Raw genomic sequence first — 27,450 nt, forward strand, 5'->3', positions numbered from 1 at the left:
TTTCAAGATACTATCTGAAATAACGGCATTCTTCAGCAGCGACGCATCATACTCTAAACATCAGTTACATGCTAAAAACTATCATTTTTATCATGCAAAATGCATAGTCATTCAATTTGAATTTTTTTATGTAAAAAGAATTTTAATTTTATGTTATTTGTTACCTTATGATTTTATTCTTACTTTTTACAAAATTGCATAGTCATAATTCAACGTTCAAATTTTAAAATTGCATTCAAGTGTGAATTGTGTTTTCTGCACTAGGGAGTGGTGCCATCACCTCCTACATCAGAAAGCCTCCCCACGGTATTTTATGAGTTGTGTGCGCAGACTAATTAAAAAGTGAACCAGTTTTGCGCATGAACCCAAATTCTATTTTAAATGTAATTGAGAGAAATTTATCATATATATTTGAGAATTCAGTCTGTAGTGGTTGACACGTAAGTAAGACAAACCAATAATATTCATAACTTAAGCAAATTTTCAGATATGTATTTGGTACCACTTTTTTATTCTTACTAGATATTTTATTAAATGCTCTTTCAAAAATTGGTTTAATTTCACAGTGGTCAGATTAGACTAACCCCTATAAGAAACCGAGTGGAGACTTTCGGTTATAGGAGGTGTTGGTGGTGCTGGCTTCTTTAGTTTTTACTGCCCGTATTTCCGGATTACTGTATCCGCTGTATTTTGAGGCCATTTGGCTCAACGTCTGTTTACAGTAAACTTAGTAAAGGATAATAAATAGTGAAGGCAGTACATGTAGTTATAAAAGATAAATGGCGAAAAGATAATAAAATAAGAACCTAAAATTAATGTTAGAATAAATATATATATAAAACACTAACTACCGTACATGTAAGGCAGTACATGTAGTTATAAAAGATAAATGGCGAAAAGATAATAAAATAAGAACTTAAAATTAATGTTAGAATAAATATATATATAAAACACTAACTACCGTGTCAACAATATACTTGCTTCGAAATTTAAATCTAATTGATAATTTGAAAAATACTACTCTAATTAAATACTAACACAGACGTATACACGGTTTAAGAAAAAGAAGAAAAAAAACGAGTAATAAACAAGTCAAAAATGCAAATTCATTTTAGCAACCATGTCGCCTTTTATAACAATATATTTAAGTAACAAAAACAAAATTTCACTTCAAATTCACACGAATAACTTAATATCATTCATATGTTTTGAATCATTCATATCTTTTTGGCTTTGTTTTCACATGACTTTGCGGGGCCTTGAACAAAACATTTTGGGGTCATTTAAATCTTGGAAAGGTGTCTTCATGAGAGGTAATCACTTAGGACTTTTGGAATAGGATTTTTTATAATCACTTTTGTCTATATTGCGGAATCAATATTTTTTTCTTTTCAAATTTGATTTAAAAAAACTGACAACTTCCATTATGGAAAAATTTATCAATAATTAATTTTGTAAACTTAAGCAATTTCAATGATGAACAACTATTTCTTTTATATCTAAATAACTGTAAATTTGAAAAACTATTGTTTGAAAATGGAAAAGTTTTGTTTGAGTGTTTGGAAGGTTTTACCTCCAACGCTGAAAAAGAGTGTGTTTCATGCTGAATTTCATAACCTTAAGTTATTAAAATGCTATGATAAATACAATATTTTTAATTTATTTTGACCTAAATAAATACAAAATAATGGAAAAAGTATGAAAAATATATTTAATAACAATTCTGCGTCAAATTTTCAAGGAAAAACAAAAAATAATTATTAAGAGAAGTAGAAATCATCGCTGCGCCAATCTCTGAGGTATATGATGTGCCAAGCAGGAGGTACTCCACCCTAGCGTTGTGATGGAAGAATGTTTTTCAAGATACTATCTGAAAAATGAAATTAAAGGAGTTCGAACTATGCCGTGAATAATCAACAAATATTATCCAAAAATATTCTTATGTATGTTCGATTTTAATCTATTTTCTTAAATAATTCATTCAAGAAAGAATGGAATTTTTTTTTTACCTGCTTAACTATAGGAAAACTTATCTCTTCGCCACAGATAACGTTTTATAATCGTTTTTGTGATATAAGTTACAATCTTTTTTTATAGTTAATGCGAGTTTTGAAATAAATTAACCTGCATTAAGAATTCCCATTCGTTTTTGTAATATTTTCTTCGCAAAAAGACGAAAAACTAATCTCTGAAAAGTAATAATGATTAATAAAATAAAATAGTTGCGAGCAAGTTTATCCTTTCAGAATCAGGCCTGTAAGTGAAACGAAAAAGAGAAACAATTTGTAGTAAAACCATTTCAATTACAACTGGTTTTCGGGAGAAGTAAAATAAGCTCAGCTGTTCTTAATACAAGAAATTTCTCACTGTTTCATACTTACCAACTTCTACACGTTTCTAAGAAGTGTTTTTCTAGTGGTAATGAAATTCCAATTGAGAAGTGACATTATAAACAGACTTTCAGTTCACATTTAGCTGTTGTTGTTGTTGTCGGCCATTAAGGCAGTACCCAATCAATACCCCCGGAGGTATTGATTTGTTATGGAGACAGGAAGGACTTTGTGATCCGCCAGATTTAACGTGCGCCAGTCACCATTTACTTCGGCCGGCGGGATTCGAACTCTCGTTCTCACAAACGTGAGTCCAGCGCCCTGCAAACTAGGCTATCCCGGCCTCACATTTAGCGATTTTAGGTAATTTACAGGCATGCTATAAGTATGTTTAAACTATTTAAATGTAATGGCAGTTAAAATGAATTTAAATTGTTTTTTGAAATTAGAATCAACTATGAATGTAGAAATTTTCTTACAACATTAAATATGTATTAAAATAAATTCTTCCGCAAAATGCGGATGATTTGGCTGGTATGCATTTATTTTTTCCAATCCTCATTCTTCAAACCTTCTTTTTCTCGCTTTAAAAAACAATCATATGTAGAGGCCTGCTAACTACTATGCTTTGTGCAAAATATTTTATAGAATGATAGACATTTAAAAACCAAAGTAATTCTGACAACGATTTAAGAGTCTTACCTCGTTAGAGCTTGATTCGATCGTTCGTTGTAGTAGAACTGGGCATCTGAGGCCTTACTGCCCTTTTCGTTAAAGCTAGAACCAAGTGGCGTTACATACGAACTTTCAAATCATTCATATGTAGTGGTGTGGAAATAATAAGTTTAAATGAATAAAAAATCATACATTAAAACCTAAACATAGCTGCCACAAGAATAAATTTTTCCAGAAGCGTAGGTGGCAATCCTGTAAACAGAGGTGCCAACATTCTACGCTTTTTGGGAAAATTTCTTCCAGTGGTAGGTAAATTTATGTTTTTATGTACTATTCGCTGTTTTGTAAGTTTGAGTTATAACTATTTTCCACATTACTACATTTAAATGATGCAAAAGCTCCTATGAAACGCCAATTGGCTCCAGCTCTCTCGTTCTGAGGCTTTTAAAATGTTGAAAACTTTTGTTTTTAATTACCTACTACGCCAGTGATTCTCAACCTGTGGGGCGCGCCCCCCTAGGGGGGCGCGACCGCACTAGGGGGGTGGCGTGAGAATATTCAAGAGAAAATATTATTTAAAAAAAATTGATTAACTGTATGAAAGGAAAGCGCACAAACACATAGAAAACAAAATACATTTCGACATATTTAATAACTTATTTAAGTGAAACAACTTATTGAATCAAAACTTAAGGTAGGGAGCCAAAAATGGCTTTGCTTTGAGGATTTTTCCTAATTTTCTGGTTGAGTCTGTGTGGCTGAAATTTTTTTTGTAACATTTTACACCTATCTCTAATATATATCACGTATACTTTTAATTGTAACATAAAATTTCATTTATTTTATAGTACAATTTCAAAATTGTAGCTTCTGCTCCTAAAGTTTCCCACAGGTTCCAAAGGTGAGCCATATATTGAAATCACTTTTTCACTTACTCAAATTATCCTTAGAAAAAACATTTAGATTGGCAAACGTCTTTTAAAAAGGCACTTTAAGTGTCTTGTTGGTAGGAACAAGTTTCCCGATTTTGAAAAAGACATTTGTTTTTTCAGAGTGTATAATTTGTTTATTTATTTTACATTGATAGTTCTTGTGTGAAGTCACTAGCGATTCTTTTAATCTTTATTACTGAGTTAATTTTTTCAAAAGGATTAACTAACAAGAGTTAAATAACCATACTAGAGTTAACTAACCTAACCCATAACTAGTATAAAAATACCCATATTTACAAGAAAATACCAGAATCGACCACAAAAACACTCATAATTACCAGAAAAATAAAAAAATACCTGAAAAATTACTTTAAAATGCAAACAATACAAAAAACTTGTAACAAAATATCGCAATTTCTGCTAAAATGCAGAGAACGTCAAAATATTATAAAAGTTTAAAAAATACCAAAGTTCCATATTTGCTTAAAATGAAATAAATCAATTGGCATTCAATTCAATCATTCCTCTTTGAGAAATAATATGCTACGTAATGATTTATAATGAACTCTTTTATAGATTTCACGTTTGTTTCCGAAGGTGGCCCCTGTGTCCCCAAGATGGCACCGGTGTCGGGCCACCTTGGGAACATGCATATGGTCACCATTTGCACGACTTAAAACTATTAATCTGATAGATTAATTAGAATTAAAGTAATGTGGTTAAAGAAAAAGAAATAAACTTTCAAAGTTCTAAGAATTTGAACACATATAAATTACAATATCTTCTCACCCGGAAATTAGAACAACTGCAAAAAATTAAATCACTTCATAGAGTGGAGGCCATTCAAGGAAATATCTTCCAATTCAGCCTCGTGCACCTCAGATACAAGATTTACAATGCAGCAGGGACGTCTTATGATTCAAAATAAATTTAATTTTACTTTGGGGGGTGGGCTACGTTAGGAGCACTGACCACCTTTGGCTTACCCACCTTACTTAATCAAAGCATACTAAATTTAAAAAAGAAATTAATAATTTTTAGTGACTTCCTTGGGCCCAAAGAGCGGAAAAGATTCTTTATCTCAGGGTTCTCATTTTTATATAATTTGCAATCGTTACAACCGTAGTTAACACAATATTAAAACCAGGGACGCATTTCTTTTGAAGCCAAAGCTTCTCTGTGGATCATGCAATGTGTCCAGACGCATGGAGGCGATTTTTTACAAGTTTACAAGTGCTTGTATACTTTCGAACCTTCCGGATATTGAACGAGCACCATCGGTGCATATTCCGATGCAATTTTTGCATTCTATGTTTGCCTCATTCATAACTTCATTTGAAATAGCAAATAATGCTAGCGCTGTTGTTTTGAGTTCTATTGATTTGCAGAAAAGTAGTTTTACTACTGACATATTATCACAAAATCAAACATAGACAATTAAATGAGCATCTTTATTATGCTTCATCAAACTGTATTGAAAACATTTTGTCACGCAACATCGAGAAAAGCTGACACTACATTTTCAGCTGTATCACCAATTCGAGGAGCAACAGTATCGTTTGAAAGAGGACGGTAATTCTTTTGAAAAATTAACTCCAAACATAGTTTCTGCAATCTCAATTGCTGCTGGCTTTTACTTTACTTTTGTTTTGGCAGTTAGTTAAAAATAATTTAAAGACAGAATTCAAAATACTCAATATACATTATTGTTGTATACATTTTACTGTAAGTGGGGGGCGCGATGAAAATTATGATTGAAAACTAGGCCGCGAATACTGAAAGGATGAGAACCGCTGTACTACGCTATAAAATATATTGCAACAGCTTAGCGTGGCAGATCTGTATTAATAATATTAGGTCCACCGTTAAGCTCTGTTCGTACACGTCTCATTTGACAGTACTGCAAAGTGCAGTAGGAAATTTACAATTTAACTCAATAGTAATGTTCTAGTCTAAAGAGACATAGCATACATAGCGCAAAAGAGTAAGTGTATCCTTATTCAAACTTGTAACGAAAGTACTGGATAGACTTAACCGGTACCTCTGATGTATAAGTTACTGTGAATAACCGAACTTAAGAGAATGTTGCTTTCATCGATGAATGTTAAGAATCACGTAGTCGCTTTGGTGTTGGTCCGAAAAAAATCGTTACATCCGATTTCATATAAATTTATACGATGATATTACTGTATTTATTCGATATTTTAATATCTGCTGAGGATAGATTAGGAGAAACATCAGTGTTCGGATTAAACAAAGAAGCTACCTGCCCCGTTTTTTTCAACAACAAAAAAAATTTTTTTTTTTTTTGATATGTGCTGGAGAATTAAAGATTAAAATTTACAGAATGTTCTTAAGTTTGGCAACACTTTAAAAGACTCCCCATTACATAAATAGAAAAAGAGTTTATGTGAACTTCTAAATTGTATATTAGAGGGCAAAACAACTTCCGTTGTATTCATTCATTAAAAAAAGAAAAAAAAAATGTTTCCCTAAAGAAATTCTTTCCCCAACTAAGTGGAATTAGTAAGCCTTTCCAAAAGAATAATCAATTTTTAAAGGGTGATAATTACGTGGAACATCTATGTTCATGATTTTTTTTTGTCATTTTTAAAATATGGAAAACTTCTTAGTTTCACAAATCCTGGATATGAAATTTTTTTATTTTATGTCAATTTTTTTTATTTTATGTCACAAAAAAAAAAAAAAAAAAGATGNAAAAAAAAAAAAAAAAAAAAAAAAAAAAAAAAACGATGTGTAAGTTGCTGTTTATAATTATAACTCTCTACAATTGGGCTGTTAGAAATGAATTCAAGATATTTGAAAAATAAAAAAACAAATTTTGCTTCCCCTAAAAAATTTTTTTCCCAACAAAGTGGAATTAGTTAGCATCTCTGAAAGAATAATCAATTTTTAAACGGTGATAATTACGTGGAACATCTATGTCCCGGTAACATTTTTGTTTTTAATAGCCTTCAGACGTCATAATGAGGAATGATTTTATTTTTCATTCTAAAAATATGGAAAACTTCTTAGTTTTACAAATCCTGGCTATGAAATTTTCGTACTCAATGTCACATCTTTCAAAAAAAAAAAGAAAAAAGAAACAATGTGTAAGTTGCTGTTTATAATTAAAACTTTCTACAATTGGGCTATCAGAAAGGAATTCAAGATATTTGAAAAATAAAAAGAGTTCTAAATGTGTCATACTTTATCCAAAACAACTCGCCTAAAGATATTTTCGTTGATATTCTATTTATAAATATTACATTTTTAAATGATACATTCTAGACCATACGGATTAATGCAAATCTTAACGTTACATTTTGTAAATCTTAACGTTACTTCGTCGACCAGTTTTTAAATAGGCTCGGGGTTTTCTTTATATTCAACACTATTAAAATCTATCTCTTTGTTGTAGATAAAGATTTCATAATTGTTTTCGTGTTACGACATAAGTTACGATCTTCTTCATTGTTGATGTGTTGAAGGAAATTAACCAGCTCCTCCCTGCATAAGAATCCTATTCCTCAATCCAAAAAACGAGGTCGTTTTTATTCTGATCTAGACGCCACTACGCCTATTCCAGAAATCGCCTTCTTTTTTTATTCCATCAACATGATAGAGATAAAATAAGAATCAACTCTTCCATCCTTTGTTCGTGTTCTTACCCCCAGGCTGAGGAAAAACATCCATTCGTCGATGTGATCTTCATAAACGGAAGTCGAACAACAATTTCCGATCTGATAAACTTTCCCTTTCTAGAAAAAAGTGTAAAAGGTTGCGCCCTTCTTTTTTTACTTGCGACATATGTCGCAAAAATAAGATCAGGACCCCGAGGGTGGTTGGATGATGGAGGCTTGAGGAAGAGATTATAACACCAACGTTGTTGTGGTCAGCTTATAAAAGAAGGTGTTGTACTTTCTTTACTGCCAAATTCGTTCTGGATATCATATTCGGCTTACATCCAAGATGAAAGGAACGGTAAGACGATACTTAGTTTTGTGTTTAAACCAACTTGTTTGTTGACAGAATGCTTTAAATTTTGCGTATCAGAAAATGCAATGTGAAACTCGTTTAATAACCTTTAGCGGTCAAAACAATTGTGATTGTTTCTTTAGAAACATAAATAATACAGAAATTTTTAGCTGAAATGCTATTTTATTTTTAGTTGTCGTTGTTTAATTTTGATAAATCAAAACAGTCCTTTTAAAATAAAAATTAAAAAAATTTAGTTTTTACTTAAAAGAATTATTTTGATTTTCTCATATTAACTATTAATTTCATCTTAACCATTTGCCATAAATGCCATCTTTTACACATTTTGGTTAAGATTTTTGGCAGCGGTGGCAACATAGCAAGTTATAGTTTAGAGTTGAGCGTAAAAATTCTTTTGAACACTCAATATTATTAATGAATAATGTTAGGACTTAATATATTTCTTTGAATTAGTTATACGTTGTGGTGGTCTAAGTCATCATAAATCATTTTAAATGTAAATAAAATATATCCTGGTAAAATCGGGAGGTTCAACACCAGGTCTCAATTTTTTTTAATGGATATATCACTTCTTTAAGCAGTATTTAATTTATCACCAAGAAAACGCGGGGATAACACAGGTAAATAGTGATACAATCTCAATTTTTATTTATTTATTATCTCTTTTATTATTCAATTGTAATTACTACTATAACTTATATTTAAAATAATTTATTTTAAACCAAAAACATAACTTTAATTAATATCGATTAAAAATATGTCTGTATTAAAAATATGTGCTAAAATTAGTTACTAAATTTAATTTCTTTTAAAGAAATTTTGTCATGTGCCATTTAATGTTTTTTTTTTTTTTAATTTTGCAGCTAGTGATGATTTTGAAAAATGTTAAAATTAATTGATTAGCAATTTTTTTTACTTCATAAAGTGGTTGAGAATTGAAAAAACTAAAAAATTTTAAATTTAGGTAAGTTGTGCTAGCACTTTAAACGGCTTAATACGAGGTTAATAGTACAAAATTTAGGCTTCCTGAATCAATAATGAAAATACAGAACTGTAAATTAATCTTTTAATTGCGATTTATCCGAACACTTCTGTCTGAATATTTAGAGTGGTAGTAAATTTTATGATTTAATATTCATTACTGATTTAATAAATTTCATTTAGAATGATTTTGTACACCACTACGTACAAACAATCTAAATGTGCTACTGAGTTAAATAGGAAAATAGGTTACTATCACTTTTTATTATTTTTGCAGCTTAAAAGCGGTACCTACTTTATAAATATAGACATTGGTGCTAGCTGCTCCGATTTCTAATAATGACTTGAAGTGGTGAAAAATTAAAAACTATAATTTACAAATTTTTCGTTAACTATTTTAACACTTCATACCTGTCAATTTTTTCTCCTTCTAACATTTTTTTAAGGTAGTAAAATTGCAAATTGAAAAATCGCTTATGGACAAAGGTCTTTTATACTTAACTCATGCCAACTTATTATATTCATGCATTTACATAAATCTTTAATTTATTCGTAGGTTAAAATCATTCTTTATTAACACGTTCACGCCGGGAAAAAGAGAAAATACTGGTAGAAGAAATATTTCAATATTAGATAATATTCGAGAGGAGTTAATCTATTCTCAACAATAACAATTCACTGTAAGGGAATTAACACGGCGAAGAAGCAATTCAATATAAAAATTGCATCCGTTAAAAACAATTGGTAGTTATGGATTTTTATTATTCCCGGAAAAAAACTAAGAAATGAAATTTATTTGTTACCAGATTTTACTCCGGTGCGCTGCCAAGATCAGACAATCTAGCGTGACCCACCGGTGGGTCACCCCGGCGTGAGCGTGTTAAATTTATAAATGAAAGAATGTAATGGGAAACAAAGGTTATTTATAAAAACTTCGGGAAAAATTGGTTGCATTCGCTCACAATGAAACAATAGGCTGCCAACACTTTTTGTAAAATATTTTATAGAGTGGTTCACGTAGAAAAATTAAAACTTTTAGAAATTTGTGTAATTTTATTAACATTTTAAAAGCCTTACCACGACAGAGCTGGAACAAAGTGGCGTTGTATATGAACTTTTAAATCATTTATATGCAATGGTGTGGAAAATAAGCTTAAAATAATAATAGTAAAGAAAAAAGGAAAAAAAAAACTTTAAACATAAACATAACTACCACTTGAAAGAATTTTTACAAAAGCTTCGAAAGTTGGAAGACGCATACAGGCGAACTTGCCCATTTGCTTCGTATAAGTGGGAAATTGTTTTTCTAGTGAAGACAAAATTTATGCTAAATGTGTGCAGGATCCGTGCTACGCATTCATTACCTTGCCAAATGCGATAAAATTACGAATTCGGCGAGAAAAATTGTGTTTTGGCGAATGATTTTTCTTAGTGAAAAGAAAAATATATATTTCTCTAAATCCTGGAAGGAAAAAAAATCGAGGAAAAAGGTGAAAAGGAATTTTTTTGAACAAATCCTATATTTTCTAATTAATTCAGTAATTTCCGTTAGATACGTTGCCTAACCATTTAGAAATATAATAATCCAGATAATGTAGGCATGAGACAAATTACCATAAAATACAGATTAACACATTCGTTACCGGATCGCGTGATATCGCGTGACGAAATTCTTTTCTGTAGTTTGTGTCAATAAAACAGATTAAGTGGTAGCAAAATGCATATTATTATCCAACTATTTTTGTAGAAAATATATTTTCTCATGACAATAATGTGACAATACCACAATATTGCTTTATGTTTATCCTTATAATACTGCCCCCCCCCCCTCTAGTCTAAAAAACTACACCCGGATAAGTGCCAAATGATTATTTTCAATAGTAAAAAGAAAGGTAGAACTATTCCTGATATAGTCCTATATAAGCAGATCATTAAACCCACAAAGAGTGCAAAATATCTAGGAGTCACCATCACCTCTAATTTAAGTTGGAAACAACACATAAATAAAATTATTGAAAAAGCGAATGGCGCCTATTGGGCCCTCAACTCCATATTAAACTCGAAGTCATCTTTAGACTTAANAATTTGCCCAAGAGTTTGGGGGGGGGGGCTGGCCACTGGGTTCGACACCCATGCAGTTGGCCCGCAGGTCTCAATTTCTTTTAACGGATGTATCACTTCTTAAGCAGTAGTTAATTTATCACCAAGAAAACGCGGGGATAACACAGGTAAATAGTGATACAATCTCAATTTTTATTTATTTATTATCTCTTTTATTATTCAATTGTAATTACCACTATAACTTACATTTAAAATAATTGATATTTAAGCCAAAAACATATCATTTAATTAAGTTCCATATATGTTGAAAGTATGTGCCAGAATTAGTTACTAAATTTAATTTCTTTTAAAGAAATTTTGTTATGTGACATTTAATGTCTTTTTATTAAATTTTGCAGCTAGTGATAATTTTGTAAAATGTTAAAATTAATTAATTAGCAATTTTTTTTTACTTCATAAAGTGGTTAAGAATTGAAAAAACTAAAAAAATTTTAAATTTAGGTAAATTGTGCTAGCACTTTAAACTACTTAATATGAGGTTAATAGTACAAAATTTAGGATTCCTGGAGAAAATACAGAACTATAAATTAATCATTTAATTACAATTTATCGGAACACTTCTGTTTGAATATTTAGAGTGGTAGTAAATTTTATGATTTAATATTCATTACTGATTTAATAAATTTCATTTAGAATGATTTTGAACACCACTACGTACAAACAATCTAAATCTATATGTGCTACTGAGTTACACTAGGAAGATAGGTTATATTAATTTAATTTCATACTTTAATCACAACCTATGACTGCATCAAATTTAATACCAATCAATGCTTAAATATCAATTGTGCTTTTTATATTCACGAAAATTTCTGATTATTGCATAAATCATGACTTATATTAAATATCAAATCATGTTTAATTTATCAAGCAAATATGCTTGATCTTCTGTAATGCTACCTAAATGCTGCATAATTCAAAATGTTTTTTAATTCAACTTGTAAATACTTCATGATGAATGGGTTAGGGGACGCTGCGCGGCCCAGGCACCCAGTTTTAGTTAAATAAAGAGAAAGAAAGAGAGGAAGATAGGTTACTATAACTTTTTACTATTTTTGCAACTTAAAAGCGCCACTCTATAAATATAGACATTGGTGCTACCTGCTCCAATTTCTAATAATGACTTAAAGTGTTAAAAAATTAAAAACTATAATTTACAAAATTTTAGTTAACTATTTTAACACTTCATACCTGCCAATTTTTTCTCTTTCTAAAAATTTTTTTAGGTAGTTAAATTGCAAATTGAAAAATCGAATATGGACAAAGGTCTTTTATACTTAACTCACGCAAATTTATTATATTCATGCATTTACATAAATGTTTAATTTATTCGTTGGTTGAAATCATTCTTTATTAAATTTATCAATGAAAGAATGTAATGGGAAACGAAAGTTATATATAAAAACTTCTGGAAAAATTGGCTGCATTCGCTCAGAATGAAACAACAGGCCTGCCAACTACTACGCTTTTTGTAAACTATTTTATAGAGTGGTGGATGTAGAAAAATCAAAACTTTCAGAATTTTTAGTAATTTTGTTAACATTTTAAAAGCCTCGCCTCGATAGAGCTGGAACACAGTGGCGTTATATTGGAACTTTTAAATCATTTATATGTAGTGGTGTGGAAAATAAGTTTAAATGAATAAAAAAAAATATTATAATAATAAAAAAATTAAAAAAAAAAATTTAAAAATAAACATAACTACCACTTGAGTAAATTTTTACAAAAGCGTTGAAAGTTGGAAGACGCATACAGGCAGACTTGCCCATTTGCTTCGTATAAGTGGGAAATTTTTTTTCTAGTGAAGACAAAATTTATGCTAAATGCGTGCAGGATTCGCGCTACGCATTCGCCACCATAGAGTTGATATTTCAACTCTATGTTCGCCACCTTGCCAAATGCGATAAAATTACAAATTCGGCGAGAAAAATTGTGTTTTGGCGAATGATTTTTTCTATCGAAAAGAAAAATATATATTTCTCTTAATCCTGGAAGAAAAAAAATCGCGGAAAAAGGTGAAAAGGAATTTTTTTGAACAAATCCTATATTTTCTAATTAATTCAGTAATTTCCGTTAGATACGTTGCCTAACCAATTAGAAAAATAATAATTCAGATAATGTAAGCATGAGACAAACTACCATAAAATACAGATTAACGCGTTCGTTACCAGATCGCATGACGAAATTCTTTCCTGTTGTTTGCGTCAATAAAACAGATAAAGTGGTAGCAAAATGCATATTATCATCCAACTATTTTTGAAGAAAATATATTTTCTCGTGACAATAATGTGACACCATAATGTTGCTTCAGGTTTATCCTTATAATACTGCCCCCCCCCCCTCTAGTCTAAAAAATAATCAAAAATTAACCCCAACCTATTCCTATTTCCTTCCCATCCATTGCTTAATTACTCCTCCCTAACTACAAATTGATTCTTGATTTGAATTTGATTAATATTTACAAAATAACTCAACTTACAGTATTTTGATTTAAAAGTTTTTACGGGAAAAAATTAATCAAAAAAATTTTGCGTTTGGCTAAGAATTTCGAAAATTGGCTAATACGTTTGATATTTGGCTAATTTACTAGCTAATAATTTGAAGTCCTTATCGCCGGTCCTGTTTATGAGCTTAGAAAATTTGATTTACTCTCCATTTTATAAAAATAATTCACCTATATTTATAAAATGGCAATTTGAGTTACCTTTTTATACCCTCCAACTGCTATTTACGTAGATTCAGTAAATACTTTTATTCCGTGAAACAAAGATAAAAAGATAAAACTGGATAGATTTAAGCTTAAATTTCGCTACCGCTTGAAAAAATTTATTCACGAAGCATTGCAAGTTTTGCATCCCTACTTGGATTCCACAAGGGTTATTCAATCGCTCAATTTAAAAACTGAAAACCCTCAGCCAATAGAGGGTTTTTTAGGAAATAATGAAAATTTCTAACAAATAACTAACTAATCAAGTTTTTCAGAGTACCTATCCATGAATGGATATCTGCTCTTTCATCTAAATTGAATAATATGTGGTGGAAGGGAAGGGAGGTGCTGCGTTAACATTAAGTAAAATTTCAGAATGAACAATAATTGATAAAATCAAGTCTGGGTCATACATAAAAATAAATCGCAAGTTGATGCATAATAAAGGGAACAAATTGAAGATAAAGATAAAGAAAAAATATTTACACTATTTACAAAAGGGGGAAGACTCCCTGTGCACTCTCTCGCCTCCCCCCGGTATAGCCGGGCTTCATTGGTGCAGAGAACACAGTTTGTCTAGGGCAGTGGGGATAGTCATGATTATCCGAAATGCTTAGAGAGAACACAGTCGCTTAAGAAAAAAGCGGTTATCGGGCTGAAATTTTTATTATTATCTATGAAATCAATGTCTAATAACTTATTGAATTTGCATGTTGAACAATTTTTGGCACCTTTAAAAAAGGATGCATTGAGTTTAAAGAGGTACTCGTCTATTTTGAGGTCATTATAGAGGTATCGTTTGTCATTTCTGACAAACGAGGGAGCCCCAGTGATTCGTCTTAGGGTTTTGTGTTCGAAGACTCTGAGTCTCTCTCTTTGTGTATTTGTAAGCGTCCCCTATGCCGGGGATGCACAGCTGAGCACTGGTCTTATGCACATTAGATAAATGTGCCTTTTCGTGTTTAACCCTTTCGCGCCGACTGTCACAAATACGTGCCAGCATAAAACCGTATCAATCAGGGTAAAAAGATAAAACTGGTAATCAAGGTATTTCTTTAGCAGTTTATTTGTGGGCGGAGTTATAATTGTTTCATTTATTTAATTCACCATTACTTTGTTCAAAATAAAACTATTTAGTTATATTTTGAATTAACATTGATTATATATATGATGAAACTAACAATAATTAAAGTAAAAGCAAAGTAAGTCTCTAAAATTAGCGATGACTATATTTAAGTTACCGTTTTTTATTTAATTACATCCTGATTCAGATTTTGTACGAATGCTTTTCTGAATCACCCGTCCCCAAGGGGTTAAAGCCGTTTTGCTATTGCTATTTAGAATGGGTTTCAAAGCTTGATAAGCAGCTTCAGCTTTTTTAAGTATATTAGAGACGTGATATTTCCAATTTAGGGTGCAGTTCATAGTGATACCCAAATAGTTTGCTTTAGAGACTTTGGGAACTTCTTCGTTTTCTAACAAATAATTGAGTGTAGTTATAATAATAAATAATGTTTCTTTAAAAAAAGTGGTAATTAGCTGAAAAGTGCTCTTATATTAAATTGATGCAAGAAAGTATCGCTTTTATTTCCGAATTTTAACCCCTTGGAGACGGGTGATTCTTAAAAGCATTCGTACAAAATCAGAATCAGGATGTGAATAAATAAGAAACGGTAGCTTAAATGCAGGCGTTGCTAATTTGATAGACTTACTTTGCTTTTACTTTAATTATTGTTTGTTTAATCATATATATAATCAAGGTTAGTTCAAAGTATAACTAAATAATTTTATTTTGAACAAAGTAATGGTGAATAAAATAAATCAAAAAATTATAACCCCGCCCACAAATAAATTGCTAAAGAATTACTTTGATTTCCAGTTTTATCTTTTTACCCTGGTTGATACGGTTTCATACTGGCACGTATTTGTGACAGTCGGCGCGAAAGGGTTAANGAATTAATCAGGAAAATTCCCATTGGATAGAAAACAAGTAAGCAAGAGAATCTCTTGCGATTAAATAAATTAGATTCCTAATAAAACATGCAGCAGTAACGTCAAACTTTTATGCAGTGCTAGACAAAGTTGTGCATTAACCTATTCCTAAGCACGATTTCTATTAAGAAAATCGGTCTTTTTTTATCAAAGGAGAAAAGGTGTCACAAGATTTCATTTTTAGGAATAACTTTCCAGAAACAAACAATTTTTGTCTACCATAAAACATACATCATACATACCCTCCAACTGCTACGGAATTTCCGTAGTTTCAGAAATCTTCTTTTCAGACGGTAGCAAAATTAATGTCTTAATATTTAAAAAAAATTAATTTTAGCGTAACTTGTCCACTATTACTTATAAAAGTGCAGGCCATATGGCTAGATTCTTAAGTTCTGATAAAAGTTTTAATAGAGATCCATTTGCTTTAAAAATTTCTACTTTGGTTCGCTACCACTAGAAAGAATTATTTTCAAAATCCTCATAAGTTGGAGGGTATGCATCTACTTTTAACCCTTTCGCGCCGACTGTCACAAACACAAATACGTGCCAGCATAAAACCGTATCAATCAGGGTAAAAAGATAAAACTGGATAGATTTAAGCTTAAATTTCGCTACCACTTGAAAAAATTTATTCACGAAGCATTGCAAGTTTTGCATCCCTACTTGGATTCCACAAGGGTTATTCAATCGCTCAATTTAAAAACTGAAAATCCTCAGCCAATAGAGGGTTTTTTTTAAGAAATAATAATAATTTCTAAAATAATTGAATGTAGTTATAATAATAAATAATGTTTCTTTAAAAAAAATGGTAATTAGCTGAAAAGTGCTCTTATATTAAATAGTTGCAAGAAAGTATCGCTTTGATTTCCGAATTTTAAGCTTCGACATCTAGTTCTTTAACCCTNAAATAATAAGTAGCCCAAAAAGTAGCAAGTAGCGAAAATTCAATTTTCAGTAGCGGGGACTTTTGAAAGTAGCCCAATCCGCTACTTGTAGCCCAATCTGGCAACACTGTAACAGCATAAAACTGTATTAATCAGGGTAAAAAGATAAAACTGGTAATCAGAGTGTTTCTTTAGCAGTTTATTTGTGGGTGGAGTTATAATTGTTTGATTTATTTAATTCACCATTACTTTGTTCAAAATAAAACTATTTAGTTATATACTTTGAATTAACATTGATTATATATATGATTAAACTAACAATAATTAAGGTAAAAGCAAAGTAAGTCTGTCAAGTTAGAAACAACTACATTTAAGTTACCGTTTTTTTTATTTAATTACAACTTGATTTTGATTTTGTACGAATGCTTTTCTGAATCACCCGTCTCCAAGGGGTTAAATTGTAAAAAATATGCTGGAAGAAGTTGCAAAATTTAATTTTTTATTAGTCACCACTTTTACCTTTTAAAGTCGTTTGTGGCAACTCTGTAAAAGGCCCGTATTAATATTTCAATAAATTAAAATTGATCGACATCTGTTCACTACTTTACATATATTTAAGCAAAAATATAAAAAGTTGAAGGAAAAATGTGGTATTTTTCTTAGGCCTGATGACCAGTCCTCTTGCCATCAGGCTAACCTCTCCATGTAACGCAAATTCCCGTTAGTTCCATCAAAATGTTCTCCATGAAGGCAAATTTCTCCCAATATCTGATCCAAGAGTTCCCTTGTATTCTGGATTGGGTTCAAAATTACAAGGCTCCGGAGTTAATTGAGTCGACTGTTCAACAAATAAAATAAAATAATCTACCGTTTCTTACACTTTTAGTCGCCTTTGGCTTCACTGCAAAACGGATCATGTTGACATGGTTGACACCACTGTAGAAAGCAAAATCACTTAAAAAGTTTTTGTTTTTTCCTAAATAGTACATTACAAAAACTAACTCAGAAATTTTTAAGCTACCACTTGATATTTTAAATGTTAGATAATATAATAATTAAAAAATTAAGTTAAGGTGTTCTTCGTTTACCTATGACGTTTAATTATATATAAAATGCCAACACAATATTGGCATAAGTTTAAGAAAAGTGCGCAACGATAAATATCTTCGCTTGGTGGTTGTCTTGTAATGTATGATTCTTGGTTTAGTAAATTCGATTTTTCTAAGGTTTATGCCAACCACTACTTCTAAATAATTTAAAATGTAATTTAATACGCCCCTTTGTTTAAGTGTTGAGCATCTTAAAAAAGTTGACAAATCTTAGCTTGTAATTCTTAATAATTGGCGTCTATAACATAGTTCACGGGCGCTAATTTAGAAACCCTAAGTTACCATTTGATATTTTAAATGTAAAATAATATACTATCAATAAAAGACTTCTGTGGAATTTATTTTAACTGAAGTAATGTAAATCTCCGATTAAGTTTGTATATACTTCTGATCATAATTATTTATGCAACACCTGTCTGGAACAATTACAATAATGTAATTGTACCAGACAGGTGTTGTAAATGCTCAAATGTGATGTAATGTTGTATATGTTAATGCTAAAAAAAAATTAATGTCTTCCAAATTAAATTACTAAGAGAAATGTGTGGAGTTCCATATTTTATTCAAAACAAAGATATGCATAGATATTTTAAATTAAAGACCCTCACTGAAACTTTAATGACACTTCACACAATTTTATAAAAAAGCACAAAAATGCTCAGCCGCAAACTACCACAATATTTTTAAAGCAGAAATGCCAATTGAAGATTCAAAAATCAGAACCCAAGCCCATTTTTTCACAAGCGAAGTTGCTTTATCGGATAAATTCTCCTTTTTCTTCGCTATTTTTAATCTTTTATTGATACTTTTATACTTATTTTTATTGATTTCTATTGATACTTTGATTTTATTGTACTTTTTTTATAATTTAATTTATAAATTTAAATTATAAAACTGCAAGCGATTGGCCCTCCTGTCTTTTATCTAACTGATCATAACTCTGGTTTTTTTATTGGTGCTGCGATTCTGCCAATGGCGTTCCAATTGCAGCAAAATAGTTCAAAATTATTTGTGCTTTTTTCTAGATCATGATTATTATTCCTTTTATTTTTCTTTCTGTTTTTAAAACTCGTGATGAAAATTACTTCACAAATAATGATGAAAAAGTAAAACGCCCCTTTGGGGCCTAAAAGCGTTGAGCAATAATATGACTATGACTCTTTGGAATCAGTGGCGGATTCAGCGGGGCGGTCATGGGGATCATAACCCCCACCCCAAAATTGAAAAAAAAAATAATAATATTTTTTTTAATAGTTTACAAAAGAAATAAAATATTTTGAAAATTATTTAAGGGGGCATATACACCTAGGTAGGTCTTTCGTTGCCTTTCTGGTTAATAACTCTGTTAAAGAGGCAAGTGCCGTAAGGCAGAAATTCCTGTCCTGAATTTACTCTCGCATTAAAGCAATGCAGGTAAGTGTTAAGCTTTTAGAAAGTTGGCGTAAAGTTGAGATTTTCCGTTAAGAAAGGCTACAAATTTTAGTTGGTAGTTCTCTACCTTTTTTAAAAATATTTTTTACCAAACCGGAACAGATGGCCTCTCTGGGTTTGTTTAGAATGCGCACAATAAAAATAAAATAAAACAAATATTGAGGGTTATCAGGAATGTTTCATCATAAATTTTTTAAGGACGAAAAACACATTTTAGAAGAAAAATTTTGGTGCCTCTTCAAATATCTTAAAAGACCACTGGGAGCAGGGAACCTCAAGTTATAATGGCATATAACATTTATATTTTGCCAATCATTTTCTGAATATGGTACATTTTATCTATGCTTAAGGAATTTGGTTTTAATGTGGAGTACTTTAAGAATATCAAAATGCAAATACTTATAATACAGCAAAAATCGAATGAGATTTTTCTAGATTTATCAGAAATTTATTTACGTATTTCATTTTCTGTATTGCTGCAGTTTGTACGGTTGTTGGAAAACTTAAGAGTTACGCATTAAAACTAGAAATGCCAATTTGCTGCACTTTGAGGAAAACTTTCTATGATTTAAAGCGTTAATTTCAGTATAGCAACTTTAACTTAAAGTGATTTTGCCCACTCCTACGTAAAAATAATTAAAACGAATGTTTGTACTGAAGCTTAGAATACGTAATTTTGTGGTTAAGCTTTCAAAATTGAACAATATTCATGCTTCTGTTTTTATTTTTCACAACTCTATAAATTTTTTTCCGGAAAGCGGAGCTGTTGGTATCCCTGTGAAGCATGTATCATATGATACATGCTTTAGAAAATAGTCTCGGTACCCGTAAAATAACATTTTCTACATATTTTTTAAATTTTTTCAACTTGTATATCCACCTGAGAGCAAATATGTACATGATAGTGGATAATTGGGACAATTTTATGACTAAATTAAAATATTTTACGATTTTTTTTATTAACTTTTAAAACATGATTGTTTACGCGAAAATATAATTGGGCTTATCCTTGTTTTCTAACATTTATGTAAAATATAATTTGACTTTTCCTTGTTTTATTTTAACGAAAAAAATATATTAAAAAAGGTTGGAAATGTGATTGAAGTATCCTTTTGGACAATTTTATGACTTATATGTATCTTATTATTTGAGTTTCGTGAATTTCGGTTCGTGTCCAAAACGTAAAGAAATACGTTATAAAAATATTCTACAATATGCATAAATTATTAAAACTAAAATTTATCAATTTTTATGTAATAGTTAAAAATAATAATAATTAAGATAAATTCAATAATTTTTTTATAAGAAAAATGTATATTTAATTGCATTGAAGAGTTTACTTCCTTCTAAGCAACATATTTCTAAGTAAAAATCAAATTTTCTACTCTTATTTAAAACTTGAGTTTGAAGAGGAGGTTATGTTGAGCAAGTACTACTACGACATAAATGAGAGGGAGAAAATATAGAAACACTTTAGTACTAACTTAGTGTAAAAAATCTTTCCTTTAGCACCAAATGGGTCTTGGATGATTTTATATGGCAAGACTGTTGCTACGATTTGAAAGATCATGCCTGAAGCTTTTAGAATTAAAGTTCTTTTTAATAAGGCAGTGCATCTACGAGGATGAGCTAAGGAAGTTAAAAGCTTCTTTCCTTTTTCAATAAAACTATAATTTTTTTAAGAAAAGTATTCGACTGTAAATATTACAGTGCTATAGAATGATTTCAACATAGCTGAAATTTAAACTAAAAAGAAAGAATTAACTTCCTCTCTTCATTTTGGTACATTCGAACTTTGCAGGGGTAAAAAATTACACCAATTCTAAAAGTTTCAAGCATGCCATGTAAAAATCTTCCAAAACATTTGTTGCTGAAAGAAAGATTGTTTACATAGAGTTAGCATAGAAGTGTTGTGTTAGTATAAAAATGCTAGTATAGAAATATTTACATAATTTTGTTCAACCCTTGTACTTATACTTTTATTTTCGTTTCAGTTCCTTACACTTCATGCTCTGTCCGTACTGATGCTGGTGGTAGCCAGTAAGATACCTCACGAAATTCTTGCTCCCATACTCCTCAAGGAAGGGCTTCTCCATGGTGGATCCCACGGAGGATTAGGTGGTCTTTATGGAGGGCTCCATTCAGAAGGACTACACGGGGGACTCCAGTCAGAAGGACTACACGGGGGACTCCAGTCAGAAGGACTACACGGGGGACTCCATTCAGAAGGAATACACGGGGGATTCCACGCAGTAGGACTACACGAGGGACTCCATTCAGAAGGAATACACGGGGGATTCCATGCAGAAGGTCTCGCTCATGGTGAATCTCATTCTGCTGATCTTTATGGGGGACTTCATTCCGAAGGTCTGCACGGTGGACTTCATTCTGAAGGTCTACATGGTGGACTCACTTCTGCAGGCACACATGGTAGTGCAATCAACGCTGAAGATCTTCATGGTGGACTTTATGGGGGAAAGCTCCTTAATGCTGGACTCGACAAGCCAGGTCATTCTATAGAGAAAGAACCTATAGTTATCAAGGAAGTAAAATATATTCCTCCTCCCCTTCCTGTCGTCAAATTTGTGAAATTCATTAAAAAGTCATCTGTTGGCGGCCCGTTCGGAGGACACGGTTTTGGAGGTCATCATGGTGGACGTGGTTATGGAGCCCACCATGGTGGACATGGTTATGGAGGTCACCATGGGGGACATGGAAATCCTATTCACATTGAACATCTGACAGCACATGGCTCTGGTGGTTTTGGACACCATCACGGTGGTCACGGTATTCATGGAGGTCATCACGTTGGTTTACATCATGGTGGAGGTCTCGGAATTCCCATCCTTAATCTTGGTCATTTCCACGGTGGCCACCATGGTCATCACTAATTTTTAGTTACTACGAAACAGTTCCCTCATCCAATTTTTGTGTAAATCTTGTTTTGTCTTGTGATATACCCACATTGAAGCTACCTAAATAGCAGATGTAAATATTGTCATTTTGCGATCTGTTCATAGTGTGCGTGTCCTTAACACTGTATATTTTAAGTCTATGTTACAAAATACAATGAGCTTATACTTGTGAATTGAACAAACTGTTAAGTGTGAAGAAACGTGAATAAATACATTTTTTTTAAAAGTCATTTTCTTCTTTTTATTCTGAAAAGCCATAAAATATTTTAAAAGGGAAATTTATTAAAACCAGTATGTAGTTATGGATATTAAAAAAAATTGTGATAGTTAGAAAAATGTAATAAATGTTGTTAGAAAGAAAAGTTGCTAGAAAGCTTGTAATAAAGTTGTTGAATTGACTTCTTGTACTCTATTAGAAATTTTTGGTGTGCGTTGAACTATAATATCGTGTGAATTTGTGACTATCTTTATGATGTTGATTTGAACTATATTGTCGTATATTTAAACTTGATTTTATGATTCAATTTTGAACTCGTTGCAAATTCACTCTATATTACGTGATTCGATATTATGGCTCATCGTTAAATAGTTTTTTTCATAGGGTAGAGTTTCACAGAAAATCAAGTTAATCACAGAAAATCCATTTTATTTGCTGTTGCTTCATATTAATCAGTAACTATGCCCACTGTTTCTTCAAATTAAACTTTATGCTGTGGAAGGGCAAACTTCAGCCATAATTCGAAAGAAAAAAAATACGAATTTTCCTGAAAACAACGGATATATATTTGGGATTTATTTAAAACTTTATATCACCATTCACTTTACCAGAAAAAACATTTAACAAATTATACAGGTAATGCTTTATACAGTTGTTGTAATACTTTAAACTATACGGAAGTTTCTAATAGAACTTATAATATGGTTCCTTTTTATAACTCATAATTTTTGGAGTGCTAACTTTCCTGGGAGATGTTTTTTATAATTAAAGTTCTAGAAAAACAATACTGTTGATTCGTAGTTTAAATTAAGTTTATTTGAAGACTCCACTTAAAGTAAATGTTTTATTAGTTTTTTGATAATCATAAGTGAAAATATTGAGAGTTGGCGAAGAAATATTTCTGATTATAATTAAGTCCCCATTACAAATTAAAACCTCTGGGTCAAACTCTGATTCAGGTCAAAATTACGATTTTCAGATGTATTGGTAATGTATGAATGAGTCCTTCCTATAATACGGGCTGTGACGTATGTGTGTGGTGGGAGTAGAATTCTTATTCATAGATGGCACCACTTGAAAATGATAAGAAGCTCACTCATCTGCCTTAAAATAGGCCTATCAGTATTGACACGTCGTACAAGACTAATAACAACTTGTTACTTTCATTAACACTACAAAGCTATCCATTAGCAAGGGTATAAGTTAGTAGTCATGGGAAGTATTACAATATGTTTTCGCAAAAGATTTTGGAAAATAACTTAGTTGCTGCTTTTTACATTTTTTAATTAAGAGCTTTTGTATCGGAAGCGATATGACGATTGAGTTTACTGTTGTTGTAGTTGCAAGTACAAATTATTTTAACTGTACTAATACATAATATTTTTAAAAGATATTTAGGATTGTAATGTATTTTTTAGAAATTATTTATATCTAGTTGTGGTTAAAATCATTATATTATAAATCGAATTTGTTACACAACGATAAAAGGAGGTAGTGATTTTGTGACGATATTAATTTTTATCAAGATAAATTCGAAATGAAAAAAATAAAAAATAGGGGACGAACGCTAACGTGGGTCTGAGTACCAATAAAAAAAAATACATTCATAAATAAATGACATAAGTTTTGTTTTTCAATAAAATTTCTGTTATAAAACGAAAATGGGAGGGTGGTAACAGGTTGGATTAGCTTGTGCAGAGACTGACTGCGCATGGCATCTACTCTCGTTAAAGTATTTTATCCGAAAGTGCTCGACTTAACGCGCAGGTTGTCAGGTTATCAAAGCGGGGAAGCTACCCTTTCTGCAGAATATCAAAATTGTGAATTTATGCCTTCGAAACATCTTAAGGTATGTTTCCTAGACCGCCGCCTATTCACATTGAACAGTACATAGCTAATTCACATGAACAGTACATTGAACAGTACATAGCATAATCACTTACAGTACATAGCTAATATTTTAAAACGGAAGCAGCGATATATGCGAAACAATCACGAGGGTTGCTTGTTTTGGATTAAACAAAATGATTTTAAAAACATTCGTTGTATGTTTTATGACATATATGAGTATTTTCATAGAATATAACACCTATATTTTCATATGAAATCAATTTTAAAGGAATATAATATTGAAGGGAAAGAAAAATTCTCAACGTGTTCGTTTTAATGTTAATTCTTTATATGCACTGAATTTTTCCTGCTTTGGAATAAATAAGATTAATTTAAAAATATTCTCTAAATAATTTTAGTCGTATAGGGGTATTTTCAAAGAATGTAAGGCTTATATTTTAATATGAAACTGGTTTTAAAGGAATTAAAGGGAAAAAAAATCTTAATGTGTTTGTTCTAATCTACTTTTACTCTTAAGTCAAAATAAGAATTTTTGTAAATATACTCCACAATTATTTCTAGTTTTATATGCCTATTTTCTGAGAATATGACATCCGCATTTAAAGACGAAACCGGTTATAAAGAAATCCCGCTTTTAAGAACAGCTCAAAATGTTAGTTCAAAAGTTCTTCGATAAATCCTGTACTCAGAAATTTGCATTTTTGGGCTAATTTAAAATTATTGAAAATTATTCCTTAAATAATTTTAGTCATACATAGATATTTTCGGAGAATATGATGCTTATATTTTAATATAAAAGCAGTTTTAAAGATATCCCCTTTTCCAAATATTTTTAAGAATTCTCAAATGGTCCATTCCAATGTTATACGAAACATACACTAGAATTTGCGTGTCTTGAACTAAATAAACTATTTAAAAATTATTCTGCTAATTATTCTAGTTATATTTTGGTATTTTCAGAGTATATGACTCTCATATAAAAATATGAGACAAGTTATATATGAATCCCGTTATTCAAAATTTATAAAGTTTTCAAAATATTCACAAAAAGCTCATTCTAATACTAGTACTATATAAACACTGGATTTTGCGTATTTTCGTCGAAATAAAACTATTTTAAGACTATCGAGAAACTTCCAATCATACTTTGACTTTTTTCTGAAAATGTTTCATGCTTATTTTAATGCGAAACCAGTTTTAAAGGATTTTCGATTATTAAAAAATTTTAAAAAAAATATCAAAATGTTCGTTCGAATGTTTTTGATGTATACAAACTGTGCTACTTTAGCTAAAAGAGAAAGCAATGGATTTTTCTTGTTTTGGACTAAATGAAGTTATTTAAAAATTATTCCTTCTATTGTTTCTTGTGATTATTCCTTCTATAATTTTTTTTACAGAGAATATGGTGCCTATATTTTAGTATGAAACCAGTTTTAAAGAATTACGTATTCAAAAAAATAAAAAATAATTATACTAATAAATAAATGAAAAATAAAGAAATAAAAAATTTCGCAAATTGTTCATTTTTATGTTCATATTATATGCTCAGGAGCATGAGTATTTTGGACTTAATAAAACATTTTTAAAAAAAATATTCTTAAAATATTTCTAATCATATAAAGGTAATTTCTAAGAATATGACGCCGTTATTTTAACATGAAACACGCTTAAAAGTAATCCCGAATTGCAACAAAAGTTAAGAAATTCGCAAAGTGTCCATGTTATCTCTAGAATTTGAGCGTTTCAGACTAAATAAACTTATTTTAAAAGTATTCTTTCAATATTTTTTGTCACCTATGGGTATTTTCAGAGATCATGGGGTTTATATTTTAATATGAAACAAGTTTAAGAAAAATTTCATTTTTCAATTTTTTTTGAAAAAATTCCTCAAAAAGTCCTTTTTAACATTAACTCTAATTAGGCCCATTTTTTCACTTGTTTTGATCAAAATAAGATTTTTCTAAAAATGCTCCATAATTATTGTCAGTCATATATGAATATTTTCAAAGAATATAACGCATGTAGTTTAAAATAAAACATATTTTAAAAGAAAGAATTTATAATAATAATGAAAAAAAATAATATAAACTTTTCAAAGAGCCCGTTCTAATGCTTTTTGATAATCTATTGGCTTTTGATGGGTTTGCACTCAATAGAACATTTTAAAAATTATTCCTTAAATTCTTCTTGTCGTATATGGGAAATTTCAGAGCATATGGCTCCCATATTTTAATATGAAACTAGTTTAAGGAAATTTCTGATAATAATAATTAAAAAAAAAACATTATTGCATTTTAATAAGTGCCCTTTTTTTAAGTGTCTATTTTAATGTTATTCGATTTATACAATAGAATTCGCGTATCTTGGACTAAATAAAATTATTTTAAATATAGTCTTTAAATATTTCTAGTCATATCCGAGTATTGTCAGAGAATATAACCAATACCTCTTAGAAGAAAGAAGGCCACAGCATGGGTTACCATTAACAAAAAACAAGTTTTGTATCAACCCCACTGTGCAACTATGCTTAGCACTATGCATAGAGGCCCAAACGTTAATGACTCCTTTTTATTTCCCCCCCCCACTGTGTAGTTTATTTCCGTTAAGCCGGACAACTAAATTGATCTGTGCTGAGTGATGTCTTCTCCCTTCTAGGAGATGTTGATATAACACTCATAGTTTAATATGAAATCTGCTTTAAAGAATCCAGTTTTAAAGAAAGGCAAGTTGAGAATGAAAACTTTCATTCTCAACGTGCACGTTCTAATGTTAGTTCTCTACATACACTGGATTTTGTATGTTTTTGATCCTAATCTAAATATATTTTCTAAATATTTCTAGTCGTTATAGTTCTTTTCAAATAATGTGACTTTTTGTTCTACTGGGAACGGGAACCGAGTTCGTACGATACTGCTGGACATCATACCTCAGTAATTCTGAATTCTGTAAAAACATAGAAAAGAAATATTTAAGAATATTAAACAAAATTTAACGAAATACATATGTAGCTGTACACTTAAATTGCAGTGATGAAACATTTGTTGGATTTCTGCCCAAGCGTTATGAATAATTCATGTCTACTTTTCTATTTAGATCTTTTTAATTCTAACAAAATCTTTGGATAGAATTCCGGCAGCAATTAAGTACTAAAAACATTTGATACTCGTCGGTGTATCGTAAAAATTCGTTTTAATGAAACAGAGTGATGAGTTTAAAAAATTTAAAAATAGTTTATTTACAAAACAGTAGAGTCGCAGTTCAATGTTAAAATTCTTAATGAATGGTATTTTTAAATATGCCTTG

The 27,450-nt window shown here is 30.6% G+C and overlaps 1 protein-coding gene across 3 annotated transcripts; it reads left to right on the top strand.

Moving 5' to 3' along the window:
• Positions 1–7,357: 7,357 nt before the first annotated feature.
• On the top strand, positions 7,358–22,307 carry LOC107436272 (PE-PGRS family protein PE_PGRS16). 3 transcript variants are annotated; one of them, XM_016047914.3, is made up of 2 exons: positions 7,358–7,921; positions 21,159–22,307. In XM_016047914.3, exons 1-2 carry the CDS (start codon positions 7,910–7,912, stop codon positions 22,053–22,055), a joined length of 909 nt encoding a protein of 302 aa, XP_015903400.1. In that variant the 5' UTR covers positions 7,358–7,909; the 3' UTR covers positions 22,056–22,307. The 3 variants fall into 3 exon arrangements, with proteins under 3 accessions (XP_015903400.1, XP_071033661.1, XP_071033667.1); XM_071177560.1 differs by lacking the exon at positions 7,358–7,921 and adding an exon at positions 8,308–8,556; XM_071177566.1 differs by lacking the exon at positions 7,358–7,921 and adding an exon at positions 11,072–11,145.
• The last annotated feature ends 5,143 nt before the right edge of the window (positions 22,308–27,450 follow it).

Source organism: Parasteatoda tepidariorum, chromosome 1 (genome assembly GCF_043381705.1).
Source record: "Parasteatoda tepidariorum isolate YZ-2023 chromosome 1, CAS_Ptep_4.0, whole genome shotgun sequence".
Classification (NCBI taxonomy): Eukaryota; Metazoa; Arthropoda; class Arachnida; order Araneae; family Theridiidae; genus Parasteatoda; species Parasteatoda tepidariorum.